The 27306-nt window shown below is 43.3% G+C and overlaps 1 protein-coding gene across 19 annotated transcripts in view; it reads right to left on the bottom strand.

Moving 5' to 3' along the window:
- LOC101156681 (discs large homolog 1-like protein) overlaps nt 1–21044 on the bottom strand; it is a 53400-nt gene extending 32356 nt beyond the window's left edge. For 12 of the 19 annotated variants that reach the window (XM_023965500.1, XM_023965505.1, XM_023965502.1 and 9 more), the window contains exons 1-4: nt 20425–21044; nt 13880–14011; nt 10262–10425; nt 9041–9109 (exon numbers count right to left, since the gene is read on the bottom strand). In XM_023965500.1, coding sequence (XP_023821268.1) covers nt 9041–9109; nt 10262–10425; nt 13880–14011; nt 20425–20443 — 384 coding nt within the window. In that variant the 5' untranslated portion in view covers nt 20444–21044. Of the gene's footprint in view, nt 1–1766; nt 1931–9040; nt 9110–10261; nt 10426–13879; nt 14012–20424 lie in introns of those variants that run through there. The other 7 variants (XM_023965504.1, XM_023965513.1, XM_023965518.1 and 4 more) reach the window with 3 other exon arrangements.
- Nucleotides 21045–27306: the final 6262 nt, after the last annotated feature.

The following is a 27306-nucleotide window of genomic DNA, read 5'->3' as shown; positions in this document are numbered from 1 at the left end:
GAGATAAACAGAGCTAAAGGAGATGCTCAGAAGATCAAAACTGTAGGGTTTAGATCTCCATCTTCCCAGAAGCCGTGATGCTCCTGAATTCAACAGCAAACACAGCTCATGCACAGACAGCAGGGGGCACCATAGCACTTCAGGAGACAGGTGTCACTAAACCCACTCACTGATGAGGTTGGGGGGGGGGGGGGGGGGACAGAACGTCCACAAGCGGCACTGTCACAGTCTCCGCCCCTTTATAAGAGAGCTAATAAAGAGGAGGGAGAGGAGCAGGGGAGGAACCAGCTTAGCGTTGTCTCTTGTCTGTGAACGCTGCTATAAAAAGAAGAAGCACAGGAAGTTGGGGGGAGGGGTGCTGTGGATGATTCAGAAGTGTGATGAAGAGAACATCAAATACAGTACGGAGAGAGACGTAGGTGGGGGGTCCAAGACATCTCGGCACCTCTGCAGGCTCTCCTATTGTCCCTGGAAGAGTCAAAGATCCCCACAGGGACAATCAAATCCTCCCCCACGTGTGCCCATCTTTAGCATGCTCCTCCATTGGGAAACAGAAGAGGCGGAGCCTGTCAGATTTCTCATGGTCAAACGTTTAATGTGTCAGACGTGAGGCGGGAAAATACAGGAGGCTAACGGAGACACTGAGACTAAGCTTCTATTTATGATTCTCACATGCTTTGAAGATTGGCTGACAGAAATGCAGACATACACAGACGGGTCGGCAGACATGCAGGCAGACGCAGAATGAGAGAGGGACATGGACAGACAGATAGGTGGGCGAGCAAGCAGACATACAGCCACGTGGTAAGACAGGGACACAGGTATTGGAGCTGGCAGAAAGACAGGCAGGCATAAACAGACAGACCTATTACACATAAGTTTCCATCATTTTTTTGTTCTTGACACAAACATGAAGATGGTAAATTTTTCATTCATCTTTTGCCATATTTCTTCAGGAGACGCCACAGGGAATCAGCTTTCACTGATTCGCACAGGTGATTTGGCAGAGATTTTTTCACCTTACTGGCAAAACCCTGTATCCGTCATCTGGGCTGGAGGTCGGCAGAGGTTACATTGTTAGGCAGTAGCACAATCCTTTTTCCCCCCAGACTTTCTGAAGTGAAAAGATTGTTTTTTAACCTTTTAACACCGGCGCTTTGGTTCCATTGTTGACATTTTTTCGGCTACCGTAACTCTTCAACTGTTAGTGCAAATAACGTTATTCTAGCAAAAAGCGGCTTGTGGGGTTATGCAACACTTTAGGTTAGTAATGTGTTGCACGTTAGTGCAGAGCTGATATGCAAAGGCACTTTTCTCTATGTGGAATCAGCTCATTCACAGTGATTGCATAAACGGTCAAAGAGATTTGGCAGTGGAAAAAATGTCAGTTGGTTGCAAAGAGCATGTGTTATTTAGCTGTCATTGGTGACATCTCCACTGTTAAAGGGTTAAGGAAACACCTGCAGTTAAAAAAGCTGGAATAGTTTCACCACAAAATGCAGAATTTATGAGCTGCACTCTTTGCTGTTTGTTTACAAATGGGCTCTCCGGGTACTGGTGGACCACAGAGTCTGGTCCAATCAGATGTAGGAGGGTCTATCAGAGCGCGAGCGTGGGGGTGTTTTTACCACCCACTCTTACTATCATTCTCCCTGATGAACGTGAACTTTCCCCAATCACCCAACTTAACAGCTCGGACATCCGATCTCAGACCTAAGTAAACCCTCAGCTCTCCGGCTGTGAGGACGCCCCCCCCCTCCACGCACCTTGCAGCCGAACATGAGGGAGATGGTGCTGTTGGTGCAGGCCACCTTGCAGTGGCACAGCATGGGTGAAAAGCAGTCCACCTTCTTCATGCCAGCGGACATCTTTTCGACGCCGGGGCAGCTGGTCCCCAGCCGCCTCCTGCAGGTGCGCAGCCGGCTCCTGCCACGCCGTACACCCCCCCCAGCGCTTCCCCCTCCGCTGCTGCTGCTGCTCCCCGCTCTCACCATCCGCCCTCATTCCTCGTATCGCTCCATGGCGGCGTGCAGGAAACGACTCCCAGTGCTCTGCCTTCATCTGGGGAGAACCCCCCCAACACACTACTCCTCCTCCCCCCCCTCAGCTAAAAGCTACCCCTCCCTTATCAACTCCCCCTCCTTCTCTGGTCTATCTTCCTCTTGGTCTCTCTAGCTCTGACTGATGATGAAGAGAGCCAGAGCTACTGAGCGATGCTGTGCGTTGGCAGGCTGTTCTCTGCTGTGGGGGTGTGATGGGCCTCTGGCGGGAGGGGGAGGGAAAGGCTGGTCACATGATTCATCAAAACAATGAGGGGTGGGGGTGTATTCATCTTCACGAAGAAAGTAGTAATGTGGAGCAGAGCAAAAAGGAGAAAAAGGGGGTGTCAGGTGATGAAGATCAAGAAATTGGGGCGGAGCCTAGGTGTCCATATCTTACAGCACTGCTTCCTTATTAGAACACCAGCCGGTCAATAACTTCTATTCTTAAAAAAATGAGGAATGAAAGAATAAAGTGAGGAAATGAATAATTTAGCAAACATAGCAGCACGATCGTCACATTAGCTGAGAATCCTAAAGGAGCTTCAAACCTTTATGGTCAACTTATCATAAGCATGAAAGTCTTTGAAAGAAAAATGCAACAGAACTGCACGGTATTGAGCTTTGTATTACAGTCCCACTCCCAACATATTTTGATCCATTGTTAAAGCATTCCCAGCGGTCCTTTAATTATGATGGGGCTGTTTTTAGCCAAAGTAAAAAAAAAAAAACTGTCATTTTCTAGGACAGTTTCTGCACAGCGGCAGGAGTTCATTAGAAATTCACTGAGTTGTTGTAGGTGGGATTGTTGGTGGGGAGCAACCATGTCCCTAGCTTACAGCCCCTCACACCTCCAAGCTAACATTTCCGGTGCAACAAAAATGGCGATACTGGAACTATTCAGCCGTACAGTTTTGAACCAGATGCAGCTCAGACGAGGAAAATGAAGACATACGTAGATCTGTTTGTCTGCGAGTGGATGCATCCGAATGCAGTCGCAGTGAGCTTAATGGTTGCCATTGTAGCTTCTACGTCACACTTATATCCATACAGCTTTTTATGTCTGCTACTGATTCACAACAATTTGAATCACGAAATACTAATAAGTGAAATCTGAAGCTTCATTTTCCTTATACATGTCCTGCATCATAGAAAAAAAATGCTACAAGAACATGTTAAACAAAACAAAAGACGATTTTCATCAGAGTGGGTCTTTAAACAAGATGAAAACAAACCATTGCAGGGTTAAATTGCAACTGTCATGTAAGTCAGATAAAGTCGGACAAAAATATCAAACCCAAACATGGCAGGAGTCCAACGGTGTATTCAGCATTGTGATCCAGACGTGTAACACGGTGTTCGGACGCCGGGGCTGCTCCTCAATAGCAAAAGTTCAGACCTTAGAGAGTGTCAGGGAAATTTACACCTGCCTGTCGGCCTCTATCACGCCGTGTAAGTCATTTAGGGGTAGAGGACAAGATAAAATATGAGAAAGCAGATCTTTCCCAATTAGCTTATGGAGCTGGAATAAAAACGTTTGAGCACTGAAGTCTGAAGCTGCAGACAAAGGAAACATCTGCTCCAACCCCCTCAACCAAACCCCCTCTTCTTTGGAAAGGTAATCATCTCAAAAGACAGTATGATCTGCACGGTGTTCCAACACTTCATGACTTTCATGTTCTTCCCCTAAACGTAAGCATAATAACAAGAGAGAAACTGATATAAATGGACAAAAACAAACTAAACATGGCTCTAGAATTAAAGCAATTTAGTTGCAGGTGACCACATTTCTCAATGGTATAACCAATACAAGTTTCAGGTGGCACCTGTGTGTCCAACCCTTTGAGGTCATAAACAATGTATGTGTGCAGGTTGCATCTGCACATGCTGCAGTCAGAGGGAGCCAAGCAGCTCAGAACTGATCTAGCCTCAGAGGATGAGGACAGATTTAAAGAAAGATTGACAACTGTTTGTTAAAACTGTTTAGGCCGGATCTGAATTGCAAAGATTTGGTTCCATTGAACATCTTTTTGCAATGGTTGTTGGCGTGGAATCGTAGTTGTGGCGCTTTGACTGATTAGAATGGTTATCTAATCAGAGTAGGTTTCCTGAAAGACCTATGGTGCTGATAATTTCTTAACTATAAGGAAGCATTTTGGTGCAGGAGGTTGTAATTCTTCAAATCTCCTCTGGTGTGTTTATGTCCAAGAGAGCTGAATGACCAGCACTCTCCTGACTCAGTGTCCAGTAGAGTCCATTTTATAATGAACTGTTTTCATTGTAAAGACTGTAGGAAAATGATGGCTGGCAAAAGTGCATTTGTGACTGGTTCTAATGCATTTTACGATAAAAGACAGAAAAAGCTCAATGCATCTTTAAAAAGCACATTTTATGCTGTGATAAATACACTGTTCAAGTGCCCCCTCTCCCTTTCAGTGAAAGGCAGCAAATGGACAAAAAAAGTGATCCTGGAAAAGAGTGCTGTCGAATGCATTACAGTTGAAAATTAGGCTGCAACTCATTTATGTGCACTCATTTTAGCACACCAGTAAAATAAACAAGTTGGTTTAGCGCCCTGCTACAGATGACAAACACCTAAGAGCAGAACAACAACACGTATCAGCAAACAAACAAATTCCCCCGATGTTGATCCCCAGAGATCACAAAAACACAAAGAAAAAGTTGGCTTCTATTACAACACCACGTTGCAGTTTGTACACACATACACACACGGCCACAAATGTATTTGTCAGTAAGAAATTCTGCAAGTTCTCCCACTAAAAAAAAGATACAAATTCTGTTGTTTCAAATTTACTGTGAGAGTCAGAATGTAAAATTCAGGAAATCACTTTGGATGATTTTTAAAGAATTTCTTTGTAGAAAATCAGTATTTACCTCTTACAACCAAGCAAGAATTATGTCCCTCACAGATATGTTACTCCTTTAAAATGGTCTTCTATTCATTACCTATATCCAGAGTACAGCTTAGATCTAAGCCGATGAAGTTTTACCAACATTTGTATGTGAAAACAACCTAAAAAAAAAGAGACATCTTGTGGCCAAATGAAGTCCTAGCAGCCCTTGAAGAGCAGCTTCTAGTAATGCTTTTGTTGTTCATGTATAAGATTCAATGTCATCATTGGTGACATGCAGCAAAGTTTTGTTGACAAACTAATTAGACATCCATTAGAAAAAGAATATACTGACAATTTAGAAATGTTGGTTCAGGATTGTTTAAAGAGCTTTATTTATAACTGGGCAAGAACAGAGACCCTTTCTGCTGCAGTTTTGCAGCTTTAGAAGGTTTAAGTGGAAAGCACAAAAGTAGAAACTGATTGGTGCTTTGATGCAGGTGAATCAGTGTTATCAGAAGAGGATCGACCCCCTCAGAGCAATGGCTCCCTCTGCTGGACTCTGCAGAGCACTTGCTGAATACTCAAACATGTGCCTCCATTACCTGCTTTTCAGAACCTCCCAAGGATTAGAACGGCATCAGTCCCAGGTGGAAGTGACTTTCGGCACAGCGGCGGGATGCAGGAGCTGTGGATGCTGCTGCACCCGACAGCTCCAACTGGGAATATTCTAAGTTTTTAGAGGGCAGGCTGGATCAAACCCAGAATCAGCAGTTTTCAAAACACAAATGTACAGGAAGACTTCCGGATCAGTTTAGATGTTCTTCTGAAATCTGTTTTCATCGAGGAACATATGTGCACTCACACGTGGTGACTTCAGACTTAGAAGACATCCATTTCCTCTTATTAATTGGGGTCACGCCAGACACCCCACCCCAAACCCCAATAAAAAAAACTCAATCCAACGCAATGCGTTGTCATGGTAACAGTTACAGAGTCTGAAGAGATCTCGCTCTGCCACTTTTCAAAACATCAAGTTAGACAAAGCACCATTTCAGAGGGAAAGTTCACCTCTTACTGTTTTTATGTTCAGACGATGAAGCAAAACTTTTGTTTCAAAGAAACAAAGGTCTAAATTGTTCAAGTCCTCCAGTGTCACCTCCTTCCCAGGTTAAAGGATACTATAAAATCATTTGTGTTTTTTCTACTGTCTTCTGGTTGTGATAAACTGTATAAGGCAAGGTAAGGAGTTAGTGATTAACATTGTTTAGATTGCTCAGATAAGGGCTCCTTCTATTTTTATATAAATTAGAGCAGTCTTTATCTGATGGGTTATTTTTTTTATTTTTTTTCAAGATTTAAAAAAATCCTCCTTGGTGGCATAAAAAGCTTCAAAGGTTGGAAGTCTGTTATAATAACAAAAACTTCATAAATTAGGGCTGCACTATATGAGGAAAACTCCCGATGTGCCATATTAGAGATTAATATTGCGATAACGATATAATTTGCTGGATTTAAACAAATAGCAAAATAAGCAAAAACATAATGCTGATTTCATTGCAACAGTTTAAAAATTATAGTCCAAATGACCCTCATCGACATAGATGACAAACATCTAACATCACAGGCCTCAATCCGATTGGTCAACAACTTGAAGGCGTCCATCTGATTAGTCAAATGCATAAAGGCATTTATTTGATTTGTTAAATACTTCAAGCTGCCATATGATTGTTTTAGCACATTTAAGGTTTACTATTTATTGCGATTTTTGCCATCTTTTGAGATATGCGTATTGCAGAGCTGGAAATTGCGATAACGATAAATTTGTGGTATATTTTGCAGGCCTAATTCATGAATTTAAATGCAAATACCTCAAACCTAAATTAAAAATAGATTAAATAGATTATTTAAATACAGGCCATAATCAATCGCACACAAAAATGAATCACATGACAGCAGTAGGTATGGACACACCCTCCTGCATTAAAGCAGATCTGCAGGACAAGGACCTAAAAATGGGGGATTGAATGTACTGGGGGTGCATTCTGGCACTTTTACAGTCTCGTTTGTAACAATGACGTTGGGGGCTTGTAAAACAGACGGGTTTTAACAGCGGAAATCTCAAACCCAAGCCAAGTCTAGATGTTGTGGGGCTTGAAAAGTACAGCATCAAAGGCTCCCCCACTTCTCCTGCCAGCCACCTGTAGGGGGTCCGGAAACACAGTACGGACCCTCAGAGTGTCTGATGATTCAGCCTTTTAGGGAACAGAAACCAGGTTCTCCACACTGCTGAAGATTTTTCAGACAACTATGGGACAGAAGGTCAGCAAAGATTCATCTACAAGGATGAACACCATTCAGGCCTGCATGCTGGCACTGACAGCTAGATTACAACCCTCAGATCTGCTCTGCCCAAAGGAAGAGAGTATTAACATACCAAGAGGAACAATGTACTTCAACAAAAGTCTGATTGGGAACAAATGCTAATAAAAACCAAACTAAAACCTAGAAGTACTGTTTTGTATCCAAAGAAGGACTTCATTCCAGTCCAAAGTGCTGCCACGGATCCGTCTGTCCTTCTGCCCTCATCTGAGGTCTTCAATCTCATGTCTCCCACATGTGTGAAAAGCTGCTTTCATTTGTTGTTTAAAAAACTTGGATTGTTTTTCATGGAATGACAGACTCCTCTCAGGGGTTAACATGAAGACCCAGTCAGTGCCCCCAGAGCCCTGTCCCAGACACTACTTGGTTAGAGGACCAACCCTAGACTAGGACTGCCTTCGAGAGCTTTTGGGAGACCTCGCTAATGCCACACTGGAACAGTTATAGATGTGAGGAAGAAGCAGAGCTGCTTTATGCCAATTGGAACACAAGCATAACACATGAATACACATGCCAGCATTTTTCTGGAGCTTGTAGACTGTAATCTGCAGCTCATTCACATCTTCACAGATCATCCAGAGTAGCTCAAGTCACAGCAAGGGAGTCCCTGAACGCATCATCCCACTCATCACTGCTGTAATGTCAGCCACCTTCACAGAACTATGTTTCCCAGAAAATATTCAGCTGAAAATCACAGTGAAGCTACTTAGCTTCAGCTTTCAAGATTTTAAATAATAATAATAATCACCTCTAACCAGGAATCAGCAACATCTTGACTCTGAAAGGGTAATATTTTCAATTCAGAAACAACAGGTTGAAAGTCTTTAAACTTTCTTTGATATGAAAATGTTTTTTAATCATAACATTCACTTCTATGATCGTAAATCCACACAAATAACGTATTTAATTACTCTTAGTCGTTTCCAAAACAACAGAACATCCCACATGAGAACCTGCTGGACCTGTTGCTCCTGTGCAGCAGGGATTCAGTTCATCCTCGCTGAGGATGTTTTGTGTTGATCAGTCTCCAAAGCAGGCACCAGTCTGCTGGACGATGTTTGCTGCATCGGCAGGAGCCGTCCCCACCGTCGGTCACAAATGTTAGAAATGTCCCGATGGGTGCAACACAAGCTCTACATTCAGCCGTCCCAGCTCAGACTCCCCAAGAATGACACACAAACCACCACCACCAGTACAGATGCAGTCTGCTGCAGGACCAACACAACTCCATCTTCAACAACTGCTAAAAGAAAAAAGATTCTAAGCCTGCAGGTAGCCTGAATAGATTTGGCTTTAACAGCTTACCAAGTCTGGAGAATGTAACTGATGCTGCTGGTCTGATACTTTCTGATGCTTTGCATAACACAAATCCTCAATTAAAGCACATTTTCTCTAAAGAGGCAGCCATGGAGAGTCCATCTTCCCATGAGGTGAGCAGATCACCAACAGGCAGAGAGGAAAGAAGGTGTACTATTTAAACCCGACAGCATGATGAAAGCATGATGAACCATGGGGCCCTAAACGCCTCATTGGCTGCCTCAGCGTGTGGCTGTGCTTTTCAGCTCTGAACCAGGTTCTTCTGGGTCGTGCAGAACCAAACCCTTTCACAGAGCCGGTTCCCCAAACCACAGCCACACCTTGAAGTTAGCCCCACCCAGGACCCAGAAGACCCTTCCTCTCTGATGGAACGAAGCACACGAAAACTGGATGGTCATGCGGCACAGGTGAACACCGACAGACCCTCCCACCAACAGCACGTGTACTTACTTTGCCAGGGCAGGGAGAGAGTTTGGCCTGCGCCAGCGTGTGCAGAATTTCATTAAGAAGAGGGGAGTCCTGCGAGGGGGGGGGGGGGTTGCGCGAAAGGCATTTACAGCAAAAAAGAGAAAGAGAGAAAGAGCACTACCATGAAATAACAAGGAAACCCTGGAAGCTGCTTTCACTGTCTGGTTTCAGGAAGAGTTGAACTCACTGTTTTTATTTTAAGCTACCTTTGACGTCTGTTTAGACTTTGAACAAAAAGAAAGGCAGCTTAAATGAAAAACAGAAGCAAAGGAAGCGTAATATGTCAAGTTTATACATTAGGCTGCCTTGACCACAGCTTAAAGTTTAAACATTAAGCTGCTTTTACCATCTGTTTTTAGGTTAAAATGCCACTGGACTGGAATGATGGACTGATCATTTTTTGTTGCCGTCGTGTGTTGTCCGCTGTGATGTCACTTGGTCGTTTTTAAATTCTCGTAAAGTAAACGTACAATGTATCAATCCAAATGGTATTTTCCAAAATTGATAACCTTATTTTAAAAAAAATATTTCTTTTTTATGGTACTGATCGATCAGGCTGGATCGTAGGTATAGAAATAGATCCATGAATTACTCGTTAGACCCCTAGTTTTTCTGTTAAGCCGACTTAACCATCTGTTTTTATGTCAAGGTGCCCTTAACCACCTATTGTTTAGAGAAAACTTTCCCCACATACATTTTTAGAAAAATGTCTTCAATCTTTTTTAAGGAAACCTGTCAATGCCAATTGCTTCATTTTCTTTTCATCAAAGTTTCCCACACTGCCTGCCATTTGAAGAAACGCTGCCTTCGCTTCGAGCAAAAAAAAAGCATCATTGCAGACTTTTTAAAAATAATACTGCCTTTACAGAAGGTGTCTGTACAGAATGTTTTCCATAAAAATTACCTCTATGGGATGGTTTTTCAATAAAAGCTGCCTTTCCTGGCTATTCTTCTGAAGAAACCTGCCTTTACTGGTTGTAGTTCACTCCATTCAGAACTGTAGGGCAAAAATCTGCCCCCTTTAACACAACCTCCAGCAGTAACGCCAAAATGATGACGCAAGATTTTGTCAGTGATCTGACAGTCAGACATCAGCAGCAGCTTTCCTTCAGGTGTCCCGACACCCTCCCTCGAGAGTTGTTGGTCTTGGGGGTTCTGAAAGGAAAACTGTGAAGGCAGCCGGACTTCGGGTTCTGTTCTCACCTCAATGCTGGTGCTGAGGCTGGGCAGCGTCTCCGACGTCACCGTTGAGCTATGAAGGCTGGGAAAGTCCCACAGGTGGATGGGCGCCACAGGGTCCACCCCCTTGGAAGCCCCCACCCATCTGTGGCTGTCTAATAAGGTCACTTCGTAAAACTCCTGGATATCTGAAAAGACAGAAAGAAGAGACAGATGGTGAGGGGGTTAGAAGTCTAAAGAGCACCGATCAGAACAAAAGCACCGGATCCTCTACTCTCCTTAATGATGGCTGCAGGTAGACAGACCCACCCTGTTATCACTAGCAGTCATCATGACAATAGAGTGGTCTGTTGTCGGGGTTTTACTCCCACTGATTTATTGACTCTGGTTGTTTATTTCAAGAACATGGGAAGTTCTGAAAGCATTATACAACTGTGTTTTTTTCAAATTTGAGTAACAAAAATTACTTAAGAGAGACTTAAAGTCCTACTCCAATAATTGTTTTAGCAGTTTTAATGCATTCCCAGTAGTCTTCATCATGCCTCTGAGTTGTGGGCAGAACTGTTGGCATAGAGAAACCCCGCTATCTTCCTTTTGTTCGTGCCCCGCCACTATTATTTTTAAAGTCACAAATACGCTATTTTTCCTTTTTATCTGGTCCTGAATTACAACGATTTGAATAAAGACATTTTATTTATTTTTATATATATATATATATATATATATATATATATATATATATATATATATATATATATATATATATATATATATATATATATATATATATATATATATATCCTTCATCATCAGAAAAATGTTACAAGAACAGGTTAATAAAACTGAAAACACAACTTTTACCAGTGGGGGTCTTTAACGCATTCTGTAAATGTTTTACATTTAAACCAAAAAGGTATTTTGACTCATAAGACTCAAATCAGATGTGTTGTGGTTAAACTGATTGACCAAATGCGTAGTTCTTCTCTTTCAATGGTAACCGTCTCACCCATGCTTTCTGCAGCAATTACAGAGAAGCGATTTCCTATATACTGGCAAATCTCACCTGTAATTAAAGAGACTCCACCACAAACATCCATGCTGTGTGCAGAGCTTTGGTTTTTTGTCTCAATTTTAAAATCTGGACATTCTTTTGGTTTTTTTTTATACTTTAGCAGACAACTGGCGTGTTACAAATAGACCAAGTTGAAGTGCTAGCTGTTCTCCAGCTGTTCCTTCAGTCGTTTCAGCCAGCTGTTTCTCAAGATGTTCTTTCAGATGTGTCAAGTAGCTGTTCCAGCTGTTCCCACAGCTGATCCTTCATTTTTTACAGCTTTTTCTTCACCCATTTTAAGATTACTTCTTCAGACATTCCTGTAGCTGTTCCTTCAGCTGTTTTTCCCGCTGTTCCCACAGCTGTTCCTCCAGTTGTTTTTTCAACTTTCCCACAGCTAGTCTGCCAGCCATGCACACAGCTGTTTTTCCAGCTGTTCCTGCAACTATTCCAGGGGTAATTTTTTTCAGCTGTTGCCACAGCTGTTTCTCCCAAATGTTTTTCCAGCTGTTCCTTTATTGTTCCCACAGCTGCTCTTTCAGTTTTTCCAGCAGCTGTTCCGTCAAAGTTCCAGCAAGACACAGTTCTCTGGCAATTCTGACAGCTGTTCTCCCAGCTCTTCCTGCAGCTGTTCCACAGATGTTTCTCCAGCTGTTCCTTCAGCTGCTTTTACTGCAGCAACCCCAGCTGTTTTGCCAGCTGTTCTTCAGCTGTTTCTCCACCTGCCCCACTGGCCTGTCCTGCATTGCACATTACAGTCACGTGCACGCTCAGGTTCCATGCACACTGGGATCATGTGAAGAATGAGGTCACAGGCACATTTGGATAGAGTAGCTCAGAGGGGTTTTCTGGGTAAAACCTCATTCTTTAGCAAATCAATTCTAACCTATCCTTGAGGGGAGAGGACTCAGAAGTTACGTGCTTTCACCTGCAACCTTACAGCCCTGACCAGCCCCCCCCCATGCTGGAAGAAGTTATTCATGTAGTGTAGGACAGTTTTTGACGCCCCTCCCATTAGAGGTTTGTAACAGCGTCTGGGCGTGGTTTAAAGATTGCATCTGTTCGGGCTGCCCCAGGAGGAGCAGGAGGAAGCTGGGGGAGGGCACAGATGAGAAAGAGGCTGAAGAAGAAAATACCGTTTTAATTTCAGAGGAAAAAAATGCTCAGAAATGAAAAAGACTGAGACCATCTGCCCCCGAACTGAAGCCCGCAGATCTGTCAGCTGGGATGGGGGGATTACAAGCGGGGGTAATCATCGTGTCCACAGAGGGATTACATGGAGCCTGGCCCACCGCACACCTCCTTTTGGGGGGGCCAGCAGATTGGAAACCGAGAGAAACAAATCTATTTTTCATCAGCAACATTCAAAGATCTAAAATAATGTTCAGTCAGCGTCTATATTGAAACGGTTATTGAAAAAAAAAAAGAGAATTCTTCTGCAGAGTGCACGTGAGACGCCTGTGCGTGGAATGTGCACGTGAAGCTGCATACATGTGCACAGAGACTCCGAGAACAGGACGATGCAGACATGTTCAGTAGAATATCAGCAGGTTTACATCCCAAATACATTTCAGACGATCAATAAAGCACCGTTCTCAGTCCATTAAAGTGAATGCTGCTTCTAGCCGAGGATCACCTGAGCGGGGGGCAGCAGACAGGAAGTCTTTGTGGAGACTTTCAGAAGGAAGAGCTGTATAGAGTCCATCTAAAACGGGGACTAGAACCACTCCACACCTGTTCCAGGTCTGTCTCACGCTCACAAGTACAGTACGGCTCTGGATTCAAACCTGAGACCTGAGGATGTACATCAGCTAAAGAAGCAAATCTGTCAGCACAGAGCTTTCCGAAAGGTCCATTCCAAGTCGATTGTTGGCGTTGACTAAAAATAAGCGAAACTCATATCCTTGTCTTAGTGGGTTCTGGCTCAGAACATACTATTCACCTGACAAACTTAGCATGATTTCAAAGAAGGAATTCAGTCTTTACACACACTCTTTCTCAGCTTTACTAATGTAAAGTATTGCACAACAGCACAAAGCCAGTTTTCCGTGTCAGAATCTGCTCTAACTACATTAATTCCATAAAAAGATGAGGATTTACCGTAGTTCAAAGAATACTGGAGCTAAAGCTCAGATCTTAAAGAGTGGAGCTTCTTCTGACGTATGGCAGGGACTTCAGAAATCATATCGCTGACATCAGCGGATTCAAAATAAAACACAGAAATATGTGTGAATGCAGACGACCTATTTGGAGGTGAAAGAACAAGATCTGATTTGTACGCCTTCACTAATGAGGGTGCAGCCTCCAGAGAAGATTCTGGCCATAACCTGTTCCAAAACCAGGGCTAAAGCCTGCTCAGAAACTAGGGGTGGAACCTGCTCCAGGCCAAGGCCTTGCGTGATCCACACCAGTTCTGAAACCTGCTTCAGACTAAAGCAACCCGTCTAAAAGCCAGGGCTGTAACTTGTTAAACAGAAAGAAAAAAAACCTGGCCTGGCTACAATCCAAAGCCAAGCCTGAAATCTGATCCAGAACCAAGCCAGAACTTATTCCAAGTCAGAGTTGAACCTGTTATATGTCTGGGGTCATACCAATGAGTGCCTGGAAGAGGTTGCTCTGGAAGATGTCAATGACCCTCTGGATGGAAAAGCTGAGGTGCCGGTCCTCCGAGTGGTTCAGCCTGGCTCGGTACTCTTCCAGCAGCAGCAGGGCCCGTTGGGCATCTGCAGGACAGAAAGAGGCGGCTCAGATGTTGGAGCTTCTTGGCTGCATGCACACACACACACAGACACACACACACACATTTAATAACCACATCCAAGCCCTTAAGTCCAGGTCAAAATATAAGGTTATTTTTGTTTGTAAATAAAAGCAGAGCTAAAGTTATTTCAAGTTTGTTCCTGCAGGTAAAGAGAAACGGATTTCTCAGTGAAACACCAGCTGCAGCTTCTAAAAACCACCAAAATTTCCTAAAAAATTTTCTTGTGACCAGAAAAACCAGGAGACCACAGCGGAGTTCAAACCCTCGTGGCGGAGGGCTCTGTATCCCTCCGCTGTGAGGGTGTTCCGCATCATGCTGAGAAGCACATTTCTTTACGTGAGTTTGCTTCGAAGCAAAGACCTTTACATTTAAATGTAAGTAATGACTAAGTTCTAAAGCTGATGTTATTTATTTTCCAAGCCCTGGCAGCTCCGCGCTAATGCAGATGACCGGCGCCATCGAGTGGGAGTGACGTCTGAATTAGAAAACAATAGTTTTCTATAACTCTTCGTTTGGAGGGCTAGATGTAGGGGTAGGGAGAAGCAGGAGGGGTAGGGGGGAGAATTTGGATTCGGCCTAACAGTGTGTTTACATGTCCTACAGACCTGGAGTTCAGTGCTCATTTCTTTACTCCATTGGAAGTGATTTTCAAATACGTCTGGGAAATCTGACCAGAGGTCTGCAGCAACATAGTTTCGCTCCATTGGCTCCCAGTTGATTCTAGAATTAAGTTCAAGATCCTCCTGTTAACCTATAAGGCCTTACATGGAATGGCCCCGTCCTATATTAAGGACCTCATAGTCCCTTACCAACCAATCAGAACACTTCGCTCGCAAAATGCAGGACTGCTTGTGGTTCCTAGAATTGGTAAAAGTACGGTTGGAGGTAGAGCGTTTAGCCACCAAGCCCCTGTCTTATGGAATAAACTCCCAGCTCATATAAGAGAGGCCGATTCAGTTTCTACATTCAAAGCTAGACTGAAAACATTCCTCTTTGGACAGGCTTATTGTCAGACTAGTTAGTATTCAGAGATTATTTAACTTAATGTTAGTTTGTTTAAATTAAACTTAATAATAACTATTTCTTTTAAAAGGCTGCTAGAAGTTGAAGCTGGGGTAACTATGGTACACTGGGGTTCTGTCCTCTTTCCTTTTTTACTTCTACCCTTCCTCTCCTCTATTCTTGATCATAATTTATCATTTAGTTCTCCATGCCTCTGTTTGGTGCAGTGCGATTCATGTATTGTCCCTCTTTTCCTCTCCCCTCCTGGGGAGTGGGAGTGCTTCCAGACTCCAGTTGGCTCATCCGTGCTCCAGTACTTGACCGTTTACCTCGCCTTTGCTCCTGCTCCTACACCTGGCTGTGGATCCTGCCTCTGGCTCATCTCTGCTCTGTACCTGGCCATGTATCTCGTTTCTGCTCCTGTTCCTACACCTGGCTGTGGTTCCTGTCTCCGGCTCGACTCGCGCCTTTGACTGTCCCGATAACCACGGCTGGATGAAGCTCGTCTGCTGGACTTTTATATATGTAGTTGTAGATTTAGATAAGTTAATTCTTCTCTAAGATTTCTGGTAAATCGCCTGTCCGTCCTGGGGGAGGATCCCTCCTTCATGTGGGCACCCCTGAGGTTTCTTCGTTTTTTCCGGAATCCGGTTTTTTTGGGAGTTTTTCCTTACCGCGAAGGGGGGTCTAAGGGCAGGGATGCCAGTATAGCTTAGTCAGTTTGTTAGTTCATTTTAGTATTTTTCTATTGAACTCTTTGTATTCGTGATCCTTTTGATTTCATGTTTTACTTCGAAGCCCATCGAGACGACTGTTGTTGTGATTTTGGGCTATACAAATAAAATTGAATTGAATTGAATTGAAACATAGTTTGTGTCAGAATGTCCATGATGAACGCAGCGTCTCTTCTGACAGACCCTCAGGAAGAGAATTGGGTTTGGTCATCTTCCAGGAGCTTTCTATAGCTTGATGAGTGCTTGTTCGTCTTAAAATAAAGCACAAAAAAAGAGGGCCCAAAAAACAACAAAGGAGTAAGACCCAACAAAAGGGCAGACTCTTCAGCATCAAACTGTCTCTTCATCAATGTTTGTAATTTGCTATAATTTTTGAGCTGCATAGAGGTCGGCTTCTCCAGGAGTGAGTGAAGCTTGGTGGCGTTTAAAACCACCAGAAAAGTCATAAAGTAGCATCTTAGCACATCAAAGTAGGAGAGGGCACTTCAACATGCATCTTTGCCTGATATGCAAAACTGGGGAGGGGTCTCTCATACCCTCCCCTTGTGACTGAGTGAGGCAGAGGACAGGTCACATCAAGGTGTTCATCACACGGGAGGTGAGGGCAACCGGCCTGAAATCATCCAGCTGGCTGGGATAACCCTTCTAAGGTACAGGAACAAAACAAAAGGCTTTCTGTGGTGAAGAGACTTCCCCCAAGACAGAGGGGAGGGTCTACAAGTCAGGTTATAAACTTGCTTTAGAAGCTCACTGAGGACTACAAAAGCCTAGGGGACATCTGATTTGGACCAGCTGCCTTCCTGGTGTTTTTCCAGTTCAGAGCTCACCTGGTCAGCTGAGATGGAAAGGAGCAGACCGATAGAAGCAAAGACCCAATCAGGGGGGAGGATGGATGAAAACATGGGTTGATGATAGGCTGGAGAAATGAGGGGTGGGTTGCAGGGGGAGGGGAATTGAATCTACTGTAAAATAAAAATAAAAATGCATATACCGGTAGCTTATCAGCTCTGACATGATCCCCACCCACCAGACAACTGATCCAATCAGGTGAAGCCAGGTATGGTCTTCATACCCCTCCAGACCTCCCATTTATTATTATTAATTATTATTATTATTCAGTTTATATCTTAAATAACTTGCACTACACAGAATTAAGATTAGCAAGAACATGTTAAAGGTATTAGAGTGAGAATGGTTATTCTGACTAATAAAATTGCTGAGTAATAGCTGTTTATTTCTCTATAGAAGTCTGTGGGGTTTTAGCTTCTTGAAAGACTTATTTTTACTTCCTATTTGGAACAAGAATGGGGAGGAATCCCTCAGTCCAGTTCTCACATACAGTCAATGCTCTGCACCTATCTAATCCTACAGCTCCTGCCTCTGAATGCTCTCTGGGGGTTTTTTGTTGTTTTGAAGAGCTATGACTTTGCTGGCAATCCAGGTTTTTGTTGGAAAAACACTTAACAGTCACAACAGGAACCATAAAGTCTATGCAGAATTTCAACTACTTAGTCAAACACACCACCGTCCCCTAAATACTCCCCATGCAATTCCACTAGAACACTTCAGTCTGAGCCAACAACGGCTTTGAGGAAGGACATCCGCTGCTCCAGCAAACCACTGCCTAAACTGCTGAGTTGTTTCAGTTTGCCTCTTAAAGAAACTGAAGAAGTAGCGAGCTGTGATCAGATTTGCCAAGAGGGGTAGAAGGGTGAAAGTATGCACCTCCTTGGCATTAGCATACAGAGGGTCCATTGTACCGTTCCTCCTAGTTGGACAGACAACAAATTGGTGGCAAGCTGCAAGTGGCTAGAGCCCTGGGTTACATGATTCAAGTCTCTGGAGATGACAATAATGCCTCTGAGTGCTGGGGCTGGAAGGCTGCTGTGGATGGACTCAAGTGCAGCCTGTGCGTCAGCGCCGGGTGGAATGTAAACACACAAAACGATGACATGAGAAAACTCCAGTGACATGGTGTGACACCATCATTTAAGGCAAAGCTTCTCCATGTCCGAGTATCTACCTGCAAGTTTATTTGAGTCAAGGTTTATATAGGTAAAAGTTTATGCAAAAAGTTTGTTTAAATCCAAATTTTCAATTTTTTTTTAGGTCTCAGTCTATTCACGTCCATGTTTATGTATAATAGTTTGTCTACTCTACACCCAAATTTTGTATCCACGTCAGAGTCCTTCAACATACATTTTTTCAAGATCAGACTTTATGTTCAAGCCTATATAGGTTGGTATTTATTTATGTCAAGTATATGTGGATGGTGTAGAAGTTTACCTAAGTCAGAGGTTATGTGTGACATTTGTTAACAAAGTTTTAAATTAATCTAAAATATTTCTTTTTTAGGATCAATATTCAAAATGAGAATGAAAAATTTATGAAAGTCTACAAGTTTGACTGCATTTAATTTTATTTACATTAAATTTAAAGCACATCATAGTTCATTTATATTTATTTGAGATAAGGTGTATGTTTGTTTTAAATACATTTTTCCAGTTTAATCCTGTTTTATGTGGTCGTGACCTTCATTGCTAAGCACTTTAGCTGCATTTCCATTTTATGGGCATGCATTACACTCCGTGACACGCCTTGGTTTCAGTCAAATTTCGATTTCCGTGGAATCCAGCCTCTAAGTGGGCGGAGTTGTTGCATTTAAGCTGTTTTTAAAATGGCATAAATCATTTTTGCTTTACTACAGCAAGTTGATCAACTCCTGAGTTTGACCATTTCAAATGTTATCAACTTCAAAGGTTAGTCAAACCAAACCAAAGTTTAAGCACATCAATTATTATAACAAATGTTTCCGGAGTATTTAGTGATACGTGGACCATTGCCCTGTAGTTTGGTCTCGCGTCGCCCAAAGACCTTAAACTTCAGACAAAGCAGAGTAACGCTGGAAAACTGGCTCTAGGATGCCCTTTTAAAACTAATATGAACTGGATGCATCAAAGTCTGACATGGATAAAAATCAATGATAAACTTGCTTGTAGTCTGGGTCTGTCTGTACATAAAATGCGGACATTAAAGCTTAATCTCACAATTACTGCACACTCCTAGACCTGATTTTAACACACAAAGGGCCTCAGCTACTTTTCTATTACCATGATCTAATGCACTCAAAAAACAGCTATTTATAGAGCAATTGCTTAGAGGAATAGGCTGCCTTTAGACATAATGGTTATAGGTAGTGATAGTAGTTTTAAAGTAGCCAATAATCCAAAATATTCAAATATACATGAAACGAATCTACATTGCGCTGTTTTGCCTCGTGTGCTGCTTGACAGCTCGGTTGGCTGTGTGTAGGATTGGTACGTGGGTAACCAGGGTTCATTTCCCAGGGGGCGCAATGAGCGTCATCCAGTGTGGGTCTTCGGGCAAAACCCTTCTGCCTTACTACGGAGCCACAAGGGGCCACGACTGAGACTCCCTGTGCCAGTCCCCAGCCCGGAAAAATTACAGGGTTGTGTCAGAAAGGCCATTTGGTGTAAAAATCTCTGCCAAAAAAACATGGGTGAATCAGTGGAAGCTCTGAAAAGACCTACCATGAGGTGAACAAAAACAAGTACCGTACTGTTTTGACTCGTCTGTTTGATTGTTTTTAATCTTTGGGATTTTGAATGACTATAAAGACTATAAATAGGCTATGTAATACTGTCATCTTTATTCAAAACTTTTGTAATTTATGTATTTTTAGAAGTGGGCCCCAGTAAGATTAGTCTTTACATTGGGATACACTAATGGAAAGTTTAGTAATCCAGATTTGTAAGGGAAACTTCATACATAATACTTGATCAACTTTCAGGTTTGTTTACATCCGAGTTTGTCCATTTCAAATGTTACCAACTTCAAAGTTTAGTTGAGCCAAAGCTTTAAAAATGTCAAACTTTATCTGAAACAGTTTCAAAATACAGTTTTCAGGGTCATGTGGTAACTTTTAATAAACACAAGCATTCTAAAAAGGGGACTTCTTAGTGACGGCTTCTGAGCAGATTTTTGAGGAGCTTTCCAGGCTTCCGTAGCTGCAATGGACTGCAGGTAAACCAAACCTGGCATCTGTATTTACACAGCAAACTTTCAACAAACTAAACCACATCTGGAATCAAACCTGCTGTGGACAATTTAACTATTATAATTTATATCTAAAATATATATTTTTAAAAACACACACTTTCGTTTTAGTTCCATTTTGACTGGATTGTTATCCACATTTCTGGCTTATTATTATGATTTTTGTTGGCGCTACATTAAACCGGTTCCGCTTCGTTTATGACCCATTATGATGATCATAGGTCTTTAGAACACTTTTTTTATCCTGCTTAGGGAACAAAACCTCACGAATGTTTTACTCGAATTAAGTTTATTTTTAATCGCTCTCCAAACAAGGTGCCAATTTTATAACTTGGTTAGCAACATAAGCTAACAAGCTAGCTTTATTTTGACTTACTTCACCTGGCCGGCATGGCTCGGCTCTGCTTAAGGAGGCCAAACTGGGCCGCGTATTTGTGAGTCCGTGGTTGTGCGTCTGTCTCTTATGAGTCTCGTGTTTCTCCGCACGAGCCAGCACTTAAGACTTTCAGCCGTTAGCAGAGCTAGCTCGCCTACTTGGTGCATAACTAAAGTGAACGCTTACCTTTCTTTCTCACAGGCATGGCTCGGTTCGGCACTGTGTTCGCCGCATACAGTCCTCACACTGGGCAGGTTCGGCTCGATTAGTCCCACATTCAGCCCGCTGTTGGCGCTCCAGAAAAACCCTTCCCAATCAGTCAGCACCGACCAAGTTCCCGTCCGAACCTGCAAAACTCTGAGGCAGGTGAGGCTGAGCCGAACCGGACTGCAGCTTTTGCTCCCACGGGCTCCAACACAGACGTCCCAGACAAGAACTGAAGAATTTAGGGACGAACAGAGCGGCAGTCCTGGCTCTGAACTTCCCGTGAGGGAGGCTCCTGAGCCGGCGAGCCCCGCGCAGGCTCACCGCGGCTGCGGGGAAGTGACGGTCCGGCTTCCCGCTGCGGGACCTCACCCTACGGCGCCGTCCCGGGGCCGCGCTGGAGGGGCGTGCTGGAGCCGGAGGTCCGGAGACGAGCTGCCGCTCCAAATAAAATCAAGAAAACTTCAGAGTCCAGCCCGCTGCCCCCTCCCTGCCTGCTGCTTTCGTGTCAAACTTGTCCGACAGGAGATCCCTCCCCCTCCTCCTCCTCCCAGGTCCACAAATCCCAAACTTTCCTCCAAAATGGCGGAGCTGGGAACGTGAACCATGTGACTCACCCCCCCCCCCCCCCCCCAACACCCACACCACCACCACCACACCTACACACACATACACGTTTACACAAAAACACACTTACAAAACTGGAGGGGGGACTTAAGGATAACAAGGAACAGAGGAAAGTGTCAGGAAGTAGAGAGAACGGGAGGGGCGGGGCGGGGTGGATAGAGGAAGGAAGCTCCAAAGGGAGCGGAGGGGGTGGGGGTGGGGGGATTAAAGGTTACAAATGTGACGATTAAGGGAAATAATGAAGGAAAAACGGAAAAAAGTGGGGAGAAGTGCCCCACCAGGAAACAGTAGCTGCGTGGAACTGTTCCTTTCATTCAGAGGGGTGACGACCCAATTCTTGTTGGGGGGTTTATTGTTTGTTTTATTTAGACTTAGAATTAAGGGTGTAAACAATTAATCTACGAATCGACTAATATTCCTCCGATCTCTCTGAGGCACGTTCTTAGTGGAATCGATCCATATCATTTGAAAAAAAATCTTTTCAAAATTAAATGAATCGATTATATTGATATTGGGGGGAAAAACTCATTTGAATTGAGGCATGGAATTTTTATGTTACTATAACCTAAAAACGACCAAGTGCATCACAGCAGACAACAGACATGTGACGGCGGAAAAACAGTCCAATATGTGAAAACACTTTGAAGACGTGACCAAACATTGTGGTAGAATGCTCTAATAATGTCTTCTTGTATTATTTTGAAATCAAAGAAACTGAAATGTGAATATATTTACCACTAATTCTTGGTAACTTGTTTGTTTGTTCACATATTTAATTTAACTTTGACAATCTTGCAAGAAATACAAGGAATCTGGAAAACCTCACCTGCAATGTTCAGTACCAGGTATCTGAGTCACACTGGTTGAAGCTTTTGGCTGAAGATGTCCTGGATCGATTTTATGTCCATGATTCGGATCGTTCAAAATGAACTACAATATCGACTATGAATCGTATCATCAACCACAACTTACATGAATCGATTCGTTGTTAAACTGAATTGTTACACTCCTACTCTACTCAGAATCCCATTAGCACTTAAATCGATGCATGTTTTGATAATTGCCATCTGGGTGATCATGTTTTACCCACTGAAAGGCTTACCCATGAAATTGAAAAGGTTAGGATTCAATGATGTCAGATTCTGCTTTGATAGCTACTTCAGAGTGAAGCAGAATGCTTTGTCAGTCCCACTGATCTAAACATTGGATTATCACTAGGATCAGGGTGGGCCATGTATCGGTCATATGGACCTGATTATACCCCACCCACCTTGACTGACAAAGTTCCTAAAAACTGAGTTTGAGCAGGACAAAGTAAAGGGAGGATTAAGTGGAGTCCATCCACCTGCCAGTCATCAAAACAGCCAATAAATACATAAATTTGAGCTGATTTCAAATCAAAACTAGACTTTTTAGTCTACTGAAACCTGCTTCCGCTGGTCTTTAAAGGAACTGCAACATAAGGCATGGGTGTCTGTCTACCCCAGCTTTCAGATTTCTTTTTTGTCAGGATTGGGGGAGTTCTTGAATTTACTCAGACATCAGAAAAGAGGAGAAAGAAACTCCAGATCTCCAGAGCCTTGGAACTAAAAAGTGGTGAGGTTCACTGAAAGTCACCACCCCAGGTTTTGTCTTTGGACCATGCAGGGAAATCAAAGTTGGAGAAGAGGTCTGTAAATACAAATGCCCCTCCTACCCGTCTCTGTCCCAATGCCGCGTTGGCCCAGATGAAAGCTAGCGGCTTGGCTTTTATTTTTAGAAGCTCATGTTTAATGTATGTCCAGAGTGCGGGCCTGGCCAACTCTGCGGGGGCACCGTTCTTCTCACGCCATCCACTGCTGATCAGAAACCCCTCATGATCAACACAGCTGAGTTTCTCCTGTTTTCATACTTTCTTCTGCAGTTTGCTGACAGAAGCAGCCTGGCTCTGGCAGCATCTGACCCACAGCAGCCACACAGCTGTGACTCGACTGCTTCTTGCTGCTCATGACTCTGGCTCCTCTTGCAGGCAGAATCAAGACCTCATTTTAGCGTTGAATTTGACTTTTTAACATTTGTTAAAAGAAGGTGGAGACTTGGTGGAAATCAGAGATCTTCTCTCCAAAGAGTTATGTTCTAGAACAGGAAATTGATGGAAGTTTCTCCGGAGAAACCCAAAGATCCAGTCAGCTCAAGTGAAGAAAATATATAAACTGCAGAGTGACAGCATTGAGCCAGAACCCAGCAGCACCGGGCTGAGCCTCCAGACTCTCAGACTGCTGTCACGTGCTCCACACATGGCTGGAGTGCTGCTGTCTGACGCTGTAATGTGATTACTGCACATGTCATGTCAGTTTTATCCGATCTGGACGACATGCTTATAATTAATCTTGGCATAAATCTGCATTTTGGCAGCCTGAGCAAGTGGCACACTGTCAGATAAACAGAGGACACACACACGGACACAAACTCTGCAGCCCCGTCGCCACACATTTGGATGGTTGTGTCACCACAGAAAACTAACATTAATCAACAATTTGAAACCACAGAAGAAGATTTTTGGGTTGTTAAAACATTGTCCAGACAGCTGGAAAAAGCCTGTGTTGAAGGGTTGTGGTCATGCCTCCATCACACTGTCCTCTCTGTCCTGAACTGAAATTTTCCGTCCTTTTCCTGTCTGTTCAGAGTTCATTTGTGAGGTGGCTGCTTGCATTTTCGTGGTTTCAGCTTATCAAGCAGGGGAAAAGAAAAAACGTCAAACATTCATGCTGAACTGGAAGCTACAACCCCCCCCCCCCCCCCCCCCCCCCCGTAAAAGCATTGCTGCTGAGAGGCACGGCAGGGGCAGCCTCATAATGTGGGCAGTGACTGACTGCTGAAGTAGTCAGTATTACAAGGCTGATACTGTTTGTGTCAGAGTGTGCTGGCACACACAGGCACACATTGTTGTTGGCGATGGTGACAGCAGATGAAGCCGCGGTACCTCCCCGTGCCTTCTCCACTCTGAGGAGTGGATGGGTTGTGTGAGTCTTTGTGATGGACTCTTGGGGAAGAGGGCGGTGGCTGCAAGATGAGGGGCTGGGATCTAAGCTCAGTCATCAAAACGGGATGACAAGGATTAACCCTTCCTTGTCATTTTGTACCACGCAGATCAGAGATAACAACAGCCCGAGCACTTCTCATTGTGACGTTGGACTTCTGGATCTGCGCACAAAATCCATTCCTACACATTTGAGATACATCGTTCTGTACAGACCAAAACTTCCAGCAAAGATCATTATTTTGTTAGCAGACCAATGATTCCCACACAGGATTCCTTTAGGAAATATTGACTCCCACACAGGTTTAGGTTTTCATGCAGGGATTAAATATTCCCACACAGATCCAGGATTACTGCAAAGGTTATTGATTTCCACATAAACAAACGATTCCTGCATATATTTAGGATTCAGAGATTCATAACAAATGAGTCCCACTCAGATCCACGATCCCTGCAGAAATATATGTTTCCCCACTGATATATGATCCCTGTAGAATTGTTTGATTCTTAATGATTCCTGCAGAGATTATTTGGTTTGTACACAAATTTATTAACCCAAAGGTTAATCATTTAGAAATGTATGATTCCTGTAGTAAATAATAAGGAGTCCAACATATATCTGAGATTACTGCATAAATCCAGGATTTATGCAAAGATTTGGGATTTAGGGATTCGTCTTTCATACACAATTTTATTTTCTGCACAGATCCAAGATTCCTGCAGAAAAAAGATCCCTACCCATATTCAAGATTCCTGAAGAGATAAATGAATCTAAATAGACCCTGGTTCCAGGTTAGATTCAGGATTGCGGAGAAAATCTTTACAAAGATCTAGGATTCTTGTAAAGAACAGACCAGGGATTCACAAGTCCTGCGGGGAATCTTGATCAACACAGACCCGGAGTATCTGCAGATATTATTGATCCCATACAGATCCAGGATTTCAGCACAGATCTGTGATTGATAAATGGATTTCTCAGGATTTAGAAATTGACTATGAACACACAGATCTAAGACATGTAGGCTAAGCCCAACTCCTTGGCAGAAGGAGATCTCTGTTGAGGCACAGCATGAACCAACTTGGAAAATCTGTTTAGTATAGTTAACACACCAGTTTTGTATAAATGCCATAGTTTTACTTCCATGGTTATATGGGACAAAAGTCTGGAGGGCATAGGTAGAGGCTGTAGCATTCTAGCAAGTGAAGTGCAAGGCACTTTGACAATGGCACATCCTGGGCACAATGTAACAAACTCCCATGTGTTCAAAGACATTGTGAGTCATCAGAACTGTTGGGTCAGCATAAAAACTATTGAGGATGACAAGGCAAACAAGAATAGTGTCACTACTTTGTCACAGAAGGACAGAGGCAAGAGAGGATGGACAAGCAACCAGCAGGGCCCTCCTCAGGAGCAGCAGAGGCATCAGGAACCGCAGCCTTTAACTTGCACTCCGAGGACCACCGAGGGGTCCCCAGCACCGGTGGTAGCTTCAGTAGAGTTCTCTACTTCTTCCTCCCTTTGGCCTTTGCAGGACAGGGCATCAGGTTTGATGTTCCTGCTCCCGGGGGAGACGTGAGTGAATGAAGCGAAAAACTGAATCTAGAGCAAGTAGTAAAAGGAAACCCAGATGCAGAGAGGCCCAGAAGCCATGTGGCAACGTGAGTCCAAAGTTCATTAACCAAAAAAGTTGGCATGGCTTTGGGACAAAGATACTAGAAAAAATCACAAACAAGAAGATCCTCAGTACATCATTAGGAAGAAGCACAAAGTCGGAATCTAAGAGAGCCACAGCCAACCTGCACAAAAAGAAACCAAATAAAATCAAAGAAAATAAAAAGGAAGCAGGACAAAGCAAGACACAAACCATAAAAGGAGCTGACTCTTTCGCAGAAGTACAAATCTAAAAATATGATAACAATCAAGTGTCATTGGGAAGAGCTGGAAATCTTTTTGTCAGAACCAACTAATATATTTTACACACTATAGGATGCACTTAACAGCTTTAAAGGAGTAAACTATATCCATATATCTTTCTTCCACTTTCGGCTTCTCCCATCAGGGGTCGCCACAGCGAACAAGTCGCATGGTAAATTTGGCAATGTTTTATGCCGGATGCCCTTCCTGACGCAACCTTCTCAAACCGGGCTTGGAACCGGCACAGAGGTAGAGAAGGGAACAGGGAGCAGCCCGGAGTTGAACCCTGGTTTCACGGACGGAAGGCGCCGCAAACCAGCACGAGCTAAACCGGCACGAGCTAAACCGGAAACTATATCCATATATGTGATAATATATTGCCTTTGGCACACTAAAGAGGAATTTTTAATGAAATATTCATTTTTTTTTCAAAGTTCACTCATTAATTTTTCTTACCCTGAGGTAAGACAGCTGGATCTCTGAGGCACTGACGCTCTCTCCTTGTGATACCGCCCATTTCATGATGTCAACCTAGAGCTGATCTTGGCAGCATGTCTGCATTTTGCCCACAAACAACAGCCAAACTTTTGCAAAGAGGGATGTGCACGAAAGCGCTTTGCGTAATCCCGCTAGCTCCACGGAGAAAGTGGGTGTGTGTTAGCCTGGGGGCAGGGCTGATAGCACTGACTCTTCCTGGAAGGGGCTGTTCTCACTTTCATACATATGAATGTGAGGACCTACTCGTCTTCAAAGATTGAGAGCGGCTGGTGCTCAGAGCGCTGGGTTTTAGAGGAATACTCAAAAACGGATCAAAATACCGCTTCGAGAGTTTTTTTTAGGAATAAACATTAAAAAAACTTAAAAGCTTTAAACTTAAATTTTACATGATAAAGGCCCTTCAATTTTTTTTTTCAAAAACAACGTGCCTTATAATCCAGTGTGCCCCATAGTGCAAAGAATACAGTAATTGCGCCTTGTGAGTCAATAAGTCAATAAGTAAAGAAACAAACTATAGTTTAAGTTAAGAAACAGAAAAGAAATCTGACAGAACAGCTTGTGGTTCCTCAGATCTGAACCATAAAACAATAAATACAACTTTGCACTATGTTATGGTCAGAAGTTAGCGAACACTACAATCAACTTTTACTGATACAAATTACGTACATTGTACAGATTTTGTCATGTCTAGCTGCGGTTTTACCCACTGGAACTGCTAGCATTTCTAGGGGAGGTGCTTGACACCTGGGGGGATCCTTCTTTAAAATTTGATCCAAGTCATTTCTTGCAGCTTCCCACTTGAAAA

Source organism: Oryzias latipes, chromosome 17, assembly GCF_002234675.1.
Source record: "Oryzias latipes chromosome 17, ASM223467v1".
Classification (NCBI taxonomy): Eukaryota; Metazoa; Chordata; class Actinopteri; order Beloniformes; family Adrianichthyidae; genus Oryzias; species Oryzias latipes.
The sequence above is the reverse complement of the archived record's forward strand: the minus strand, read 5'-3'. Positions and strand labels throughout refer to the sequence as shown.